General features: G+C 54.8%; 1 protein-coding gene and 1 non-coding gene across 3 annotated transcripts in view; one reads left to right on the top strand and one right to left on the bottom strand.

Annotated features, from left to right (window-relative positions):
- The first annotated feature begins 2,674 nt into the window (after positions 1-2,674).
- On the top strand, positions 2,675-2,746 carry TRNAP-AGG. Its single transcript has one exon. It is a non-coding gene; the product is annotated as a tRNA-Pro (tRNA).
- Positions 2,747-4,975: 2,229 nt separating this feature from the next.
- PNP (purine nucleoside phosphorylase) overlaps positions 4,976-8,035 on the bottom strand; it is a 6,816-nt gene continuing 3,756 nt past the window's right edge. For both annotated transcript variants that reach the window (XM_006037705.3, XM_006037704.3), the window contains exons 5-6: positions 5,723-5,913; positions 4,976-5,514 (exon numbers count right to left, since the gene is read on the bottom strand). In XM_006037705.3, the coding sequence (XP_006037767.1) occupies positions 5,297-5,514; positions 5,723-5,913 (409 nt within the window). In that variant the 3' untranslated portion in view covers positions 4,976-5,296. The remainder of the gene's footprint in view (positions 5,515-5,722; positions 5,914-8,035) is intronic.

Here is an 8,035-nt window from a genome sequence, read left to right as displayed (position 1 = left end):
TGTAGGGAACAGGGGTATTGCTACGGAGAGAGTTTTACTCTTCCTAAAATCTTGGAAGTGGGAAGAAAAAGAAGAGGCAAGCCAGGGTGCTGCCAGACTTTAAACCTGGATTCATGAGCAAAAACTGCCCGGCAAGGCCAGCAACCAGGAGGGAGAACTTTTTTGACATGTGCTGTGATGATGGCCAAGCTTGTCCCTTTAGCTGGACGTCTGCCTCCCCCTGCTGCCCAAACTAAAGCATTGCCTTCGCCAGTGCAGGAGAAAGTCCTTCCGGATCCGTGCAGCCGTAGCTGGGCACCATGGGACAAGCGCCAAAAGGAGGAGCAGGGGGGACATCTGCTGACCACTGTGCTCCTGGCACAATAGTGCAGCCTTTTTTTTGTATGACCTGGGCCTTGGTAGTGTGGTTGAGTGCTTTAAGGTGCTGCATTAAGGGCTCTGTCTCTGTGCAGTTGGCTGCACAGTTTCACAGTAGCTCCGAGCGTACACCGCACCTCACGGCTGCACGCAGCGGCACGTGGCGCTTCAAATCAAGATCCACCTTTTTGCAATCCAAACGGAGTCCCTTTACGATTGCACCGTGCATGAAAAACGCTGGCAGCAGATGAGCGGCACAACAAAGTGTGTGATGTAAAGGCAGCGGGGAGGGACTCGGACCCCCTGTACACTTGGATTTCTAGCAAAGAGCCTGGCAGCAGGGGGGAAGCAATAGGAAGAGCTGAGCTTGTACACATAGCTGGCCATAGCAGACCGGGATGAGAAATGCAGGTAAACTTTTCCATTACCTTCCTGGGAGAAAGGGCAGAGAAGCGAGTGCAACCCTTTTTACCTGAGGGGCCCAATACATTAGAGCAGGTGATGAAAGCTTTGGATAAATACAGTGACACCAGGGAAAACGAGGCTGTAGGAAGGTACTGGGGTTTTTTAAATCCAGAATCAGGCTCCGGATGAAGTAGATACTTATGTTACAGAGGTGAAACCATTGGCACCCACATGTAATTTGGGGAACATAACGGGCTCCTTTATTAGAGGCAGAATTATGCAAAGGATACAGGCTCTGCACCCGGGAATAGAGGCATGCCTGCCCCCACACTGAGCTTGTCTACTGGCCGGGCACCAGATCCCAGATGAGGACATGCCTGGAGCAGTGCGAGGTGTGCAGAGCATGGAGACAGGCAACAGGAGGCACCGCAGCTTCATTAGATCCCAACATACCCTTGCGAAAAGGTCAGCACAGACTCATTCGTGTTCAATAGCAGAAGCAATATGGTCCCAGAAGATTGCACTCCTTCCAGAGGACCCGGGGTCCCTTCTCCATTGGATCCCATGCCATCTCGCTCCCCCTTGCCCACAACAAGATGCCCAGCCTGTCCAGCCTCTCCGGCTGGATGCAAACATGCAGGCACGCGTTGCCTGTGGTGCTGCAAACCTCTTTGCGGTGCCACAAACTACCCGAGTTGCACATCAGTCAGTGCACGCAGCTGCTAATTTGCAAAGCTGGGCCAAAATTTGCTACCGGGATTTCCTGGTACCAAAACAAATAAACCGGTGCAAACCGCACCAAAATGGCAAGCACCTGGACAAATGCAAAGACAGGGGATCCGGCAGCCCAGGCTGCTCCCCTGTCTCTACATGCCACTCCCCAGCTGGCACAGGCTCAGCACAGGGGATGGCTAGTTCCTGCTCTGCCACCCTGCCAACTCCCCTGCAGCAAGTGGAGCAGCGGTCCAACGTGTCCCACTGCAAAGCACATGGGCAGGGGTGCGCGCTGTGGCACAAAGCAGCGGCACAAATCTGTGCTGCTACTATTTGTGCGCATGCGCCTGCTCATGTGGACCCGGTGTCAGAGAGCAACTGTTTGCCTAATGCAAGCTCCTTCGACCTTAAAATGAACCAACTCAGTGGGCTACGGACCAGCTTGCTGACTTCCCTCCTTCATTCGGCTCCTGTCCTGTTACGGCTCTATGCAGACAAGGGAGCCTGTCCTTTCCCCTAGGTCCAGTTATTGTACATCTCAGGGTTTTAGGTCTAGAAAGGTCTAGACCTAAAGAAACATCCCCTAGAAACGTCTTTGGAGAAAGGCAGATGCTGGCTTGGTATCTCAGGGGGAGCACATGCAAAACACTAGCACTCTTGAGACATGATACCTTTTATTAGCTCACAAACCACAGATAAATGATTTTTCTTTGCAAGCTTTTGGGCACGTGCACCCTTCCTCCGGCTTGTGGACGAATCCAATCGAGTAAAAAATCCTCGTAGGTAGGAAATAAACTTCATTTCGCAGAGGCTGGAAGTTTGCTCCCCTGATTTGCAAATGAAGGATTTTAATTTTTTTTTAGTTCCAGTCTGCATGTAGTTTGCTTCTTGCGTTCGGTGGCAGGAAACGGATCCTTGTTGGTAGACTTCCTTCTTTTTTGCACATGCAAATGTAGCCCTTTCTCCGCCCTCCCCATCAGCTCCTGTCTGCAGAGGGCTGGCATTTGCTGTCCTGTTGGGACCCCAGAGACTCATCAGGTGATGCCATGACATGACACGTGTGCGGCACCGCCGGAGGAAGGGCCATGAGCAGGGGTGGAAGAGCCGGGGGTGCATTGCAGCTGGTGGGGGCAGAGGGATGCTGCTGAGCAGGGAGGAAGAGCACAAGGGGCGTTGCTAGGAAACCACTTCATCAGCTGGCTCGTTGGTCTAGGGGTATGATTCTCGCTTAGGGTGCGAGAGGTCCCGGGTTCAAATCCCGGACGAGCCCAATTTTTCTCCCACAACCTTTGGGGAGATGTGATTGCTTTTATTACACCCACTCCATGCTTGGAAAAAAGGTCTTTGGGCCAGAGGAAGCGTGCTGCCGGTGACGGATGATGCGGAAAGGCGCCGTGCTGTGAAAAACGTGTCTTCTGATTGTGTTTTCCTTTCCCTGGGCAGCAGAATGACATCATCCGTAATGAGCAGTGCAATTCCTGACATTACGTCATGTTGCAGGGGGGAGAAAAAAAGAAATCTCCTGGAATAGCTTCAGTCAGAGTTGGCAACTGGAGCTGGTGCTTCCCCAGCGGAGATGGCAGATGGCAGAATGAAACCGTATGTCCCGACGCGTGGGTTTGCAATGGTAGTACGGTTTCAAAATCTGGCTCCAGCTGGCAGTCTCTGGGGTTGGGTCAGGTTCTTGCTTGGAGTATTAAGACGTGCCAGGCCTATATCCTGTGTGAAGCAGCTTGGATTTCTTTTTAATTTTAAATAGACTTCCCCCTTTTGAAGGAGGCAGAAGTATGCACAGCTCACCCTAGCAAACTGTAGCAACAGGATCTTGATTAAATGCACTATATTCAGTGCTGCTGCTCGCACCTTGAGCAATAGCGTTTCCTGGGAGCGGGCCGGTGTCGCCTGCATCAGTATCCTTCTTGCCACTGCGGGTTGTTACACCGTCGAGCAAACTGCTGTACCAGGAAAGAGGAAGGGGCAGCTTTGGCAGGGCTGGAATTGGCCGGGGTGGGGTAGGGAAATGCTGAAGGACCTTTGAGCAGACTGGGGCGTCAGCCATGAGAAATCGCCACGTGCAGTGCGGCCCACGTGTGAGCACCCCTTGCTCTGTGGGCTACAGCCAAATGCTGCGTCCTGGTACAGCTGACTTGCTGCCCTGTGCCTCCATGGCCACATACAGCGCCCACCCAGCAGGGCCGCCTCCCTCAGCCTTTTGCAAGGCTATCTTGCTGGCCTCTGCTGCTACTGACACTGGCCAGCGATGGGCCCAGCTTTCCTGTCCCGGCACTGGTTTGCTGCATGTGTAAGTAGGCTATTACATCCCCTGGAGGTATGAAGTCCAGCCCAAGCCCTGGAACGCCGCCACCTCCCATGAGACCTGAACCTCACAAAGCAATTCACATGAGAGACTTTGCACTTATTGCTTTATTTTAACTGGTGTTATAATTAGCCAGGGCTACAGCTTCTTAAATAAAATGAAAGTGCCATATGCTGAAACAGTCCTTTGATACAATCGGTTATATTGTATAATATAACCGATTTGTCGGTGGGGTGCCGCTCTGGGGCACCCCACCGACAAATTTAAGAGCAATTGAAAATGTAACTGTTGTACAAAAACAGTGGTAATGGTAAAGAAGGAGGAATGTGAAGAGCAGGCTAAAACCAGCTGCACAGGTAAGGCCTAACCCCAGAGAGGCTGTCTGGTAGGACATTCATCTCTTATAGCCAAGGTGGAACAAAGGGGCTTTGGTCCCTTTGCCAGTGGGCACCAGCTGCAAGCAGGAGTGGATATAACACACACGTATGTCACCCCATCTCCTCCAAGGGGACCAAGGTACCCCTGAAAGTAAGAGACCCCAACTCTTCATGAAACCAAGGCACAAAAGCCACCCGTTACTGCTCTCGGGACCTAAGGCAGAGTTGTCTCTGATAGACAGCGCTGCATGACTCCAGAAGAGCATGCCCACATCACGCACTCTGCACACAATAGGCAAGTTTCTGAAAGACTGGAGTCCAGATCCTCCTAATGCTTGCAACTCAGGTGACGCTAGCAGGGCAGCACCAGATGCCCATGCACACTGCTGCCCTCCCATACGTGCAAACTGGCACTGCTGCCTAAAGGCTTGAGCTCAAGTGATAGCAGCCAGTGCTTCTAAGTGCCCCAGCACCCAGGTTCTGTTCCTGCTGGTAAGCCCCAAGGAGGAGGCTTGCTGCAAAGGCAGGGAGGGGTTCGGGCTAAGACACCTAGTTGGACAGGAGAGCTACAGGTGCCCAGCAGGGCACAGCATGACGCCAAGACTGAGAGAAGCAGAGGGGGACATAAGAGAGACACCGAGATGAAAACGGGGGGCTTTCTCCCTCTGCGTGGGAAGCAGCAGCTAGAATGACTGAAGTGTTTAGGGTCAATCGCCCCCTGCCTGGGCTGGATGCATCCATCAGTGCAATTAGTGACAGGGATGCCTCAGGAGAAGGAAATCCAGGGAGAAGATCAACCTGCTCAGCAGAGAAGAGACCAGATTCTCCAAGGACAGACGGACAACAGCATTCTGGGAGGCTTGCAGATAAAAGCAAGTCTCCAAGTGGCAGAACGAACTGGGAAGCTCATCTAATAACAAAGACTAAGGGCAGAGAAAGGGACAGGCAGACTAAGAGACCAGACTGCAGTGTCCCAAAGTGAATGAACATCCGAACATCCTCAACCAGGGCTGGTTCTGGTGCTCAGAGGCAGCCTAACAGTTCACCGGAGGGGGAGACTTAAACAAGATTTGGAGAATTCCAGTGCCTAAACAGAAGAGGGAGGGGGGGCACAGGCATCCCCTGCCTATGCCAAGTTGTTGTTGCTCTCAATGCGCTGCACCAGCTCCGAGACAATCTTCTCCAGCATCTTGGCACTACCAGAGCCGGCTTGCAGCACCTCTGTGTGGTTGGCTTTCTCCTGGCTGGTGTAGTCGAGCACCGCCTTGTTGGTGATGAGCGAGAAGCCAAAGACGCGCAGGCCGCAGTGTCGTGCCACAATCACCTCGGGGACAGTACTCATGCCTAGGGAGAGAGCAGGAAGGAGGTTAGCCTGCTGAAGGCAGAGACGGCCATGTCCCTCCCCTTAAGCCCTGCTCCCTCTTCTCTCCCCATTATGTATTCTCCAATGCTCCCCTCCATCTCTCTTTCTCTGTTCTCTGTCATTCATTCTTCCCCTGTCCTTCCATCCGCCTCCTCCTACTCCTCTACCTTCCCCACTCCCTCCACTTACCCACAGCATCGGCCCCCACACGCTGCAGGAAGCGACACTCAGCGATGGTCTCGTAGCTGGGCCCTCCAACTGAGCAGTAGACCCCTTCATGCACAGTCTTGGCATGGCCCAGATCCCTGGCCACAGCCAATGCCAGGCGCCGCAGGTCTTTGTCATAGGCATCTGACATGGGGGGGAAACGTACCCCAAAACTGCAGAGGAAAGAAGGAAGAGAAGTCAGGGGGAAGAAGGACAGATAGATAGGGCTCCCCTTAGGACACACATATGGGAGGGCAAGTGCACCTACAGTCCAGCATATCTATCTCTATATATCTCTATCTCTGTCTCTGTACATCACTCATAGGGTCTGGGGCTTTCACAGCAAACACAGTGAGCGGTGGTGGCTCTCTCTCTCCAGCCCATTTTGTAGCAGTCCTGGTTCTGCACAGCCGGGGCAGATGAGCCCAAGTCAGAGCCCCTGGCCGTGCCCCACAGCAGGGCTGGCTGGAAGGGGAGGCAGAGGCCTGAGTGCGCCCTTGCCTCTGGGGTGTCAGGCCCCTGCCCAAGTTGGGATGGGGAACTGGGGGTGGCTCAGGCTCAGCTCCCAGCTCCGTGACACGTGGCTCTGAGTCCCTGCCGGGTCCCAAGCGTGAGCGGCTGGCCCAGCAGTCCCCTCCCCGCCTGCCCTACCCAGGGGCTGCTTGGAGCCACAGGTGGCTTGTCCTGGAAGGGAGCCTCCCGAGCGCCCATCAGGCGTGACTGCCCATGATCAGCACCTGTCCCACCGCTCCCCCAGGGACCCGCAGCTCCCAGCTCCCTGCAGCTTTGGTGCAAGTCCCCGGCCACTGCCCCTGCCCCTGCCGCCCCACATATCATCTAATTCTGGTGGAAGGTAACCGACTGGAACATAACTCGCCACTCACACACAGCATCTGTTGCGAACCCGGCAAGCATTCCTGACCAAGCGGTGCAGCTGTCCCTGGCCCCCCGTCTCGTGCCCAAGTGCCACGGCTGGGCATTGGCGTCCGGGACCCACCGCCCCAGCAGAGGCCTGTGCATCCTCCTTGCACTGTACCTCCAGCCGCAGCCCCGCAGATGGATGTGCCCGTGTGCAGCCACAGGCCCTGGCGTGCTCCAGGTAAGTCGCATGGAGAGACTGGGCGCAGCCGGGGGAGGCAGTGCAGGGGGTAAGTGAGGCCTGACGGCTGGGGCTTGCAGGAGCTGCCTAAGGCGGGCTCATGCCAAAGGAAGAGGGCAGGCAGTGCCTGTGCCCACCCCGGAGCCTGACTCGCCTCCCAGGCTGCCTGACCTGGGTGTAGCACTTCACCACGTTGCCCCCAAAGTCAGGGTAGATGTACACCCGATAGACTGGCTGCTGAAACTCTGGAGACCTGGGATCACGGCTCTGCTCCAGGTCAGGTCAGTCTGTCTGCCATGCTGCCGGGCTCCTGGGTGAGGTACTCCTGCTCTCACCTAGCTGGGCCCATTCTCCTGATGGGAAGTGAAAAATGGAGGTTTGGACCCGGGACTAAAACCAACAGAGCGCGGCACTTCAGGCTGGGGCTGTAACCACTGCACTTCTTGAGTCTCTCACCTGCGGGCACTTAGTGCCTGCCAAGAGGAACCAGCTCAACAGAAGACATATATTAGTTCCGAAAACAGCCAGCCAGTGTTTCCAGTAGCCTAGTGGGCCAAGTCCCACGCTGGTATGTCAGAAAGACTAGAGTTCAATCCCTGGTAAGGGAATAACAGGTCTTCTGGTATGAATAGTGAGACTGAGGTGGGAAGAGAGAGTTGAAGACTGCTGTCTTCATTTATCTTGACTAATGCAAGGCCTTATTCAGAGGCACCGAGTCAAGAGGTGCCTCTGACAGCTTTGTGTTTAGCAGAGCTTGCTAGCCTGGTGGGGAGAGTGCTGGCCTTAGAAGCTTGCTGTCATGAGTTCAAAGCCTGTCCTGGCATAATGAGCTGGCTTCCTGGGCAAGTTCTTTACTTGCGGGCCCCTGACTCTTTCATTGCTGCGGCCAGAGGCATTGAGATAAGAGGTGCACCCGACAGGTCTTTGGGAAGGAGAGCTTGCTGGCCTTGTGGGGTGAGGTGCTGCCTTGAGACACTGGTGGCATGGGTTCTAGTCCTGTGCGTGTCTGGGCCTGGTGAGTGATCCTGAGGGAGCCCAAGACCCATGGCCTGGGTGCCCCCCTAGCTGTGCTGTTTGAGCGCACAGCAGCTGGGGTTGGCTCCATGCTGCTTCTCAGCATGACTTAGGTGCCCATGTATACTGTTGTCACATGACCTTTTGGAGGTCACGGAGAGGTCGCCCGGGTCTGGGGGGGG

The sequence above is a fragment of the Alligator sinensis genome, unplaced genomic scaffold (genome assembly GCF_000455745.1).
Source record: "Alligator sinensis unplaced genomic scaffold, ASM45574v1 scaffold1300_1, whole genome shotgun sequence".
Lineage (NCBI taxonomy): Eukaryota > Metazoa > Chordata > Crocodylia > Alligatoridae > Alligator > Alligator sinensis.
Note: the sequence above shows the minus strand (reverse complement) of the source record. Positions and strands in the feature narration are given on the sequence as shown.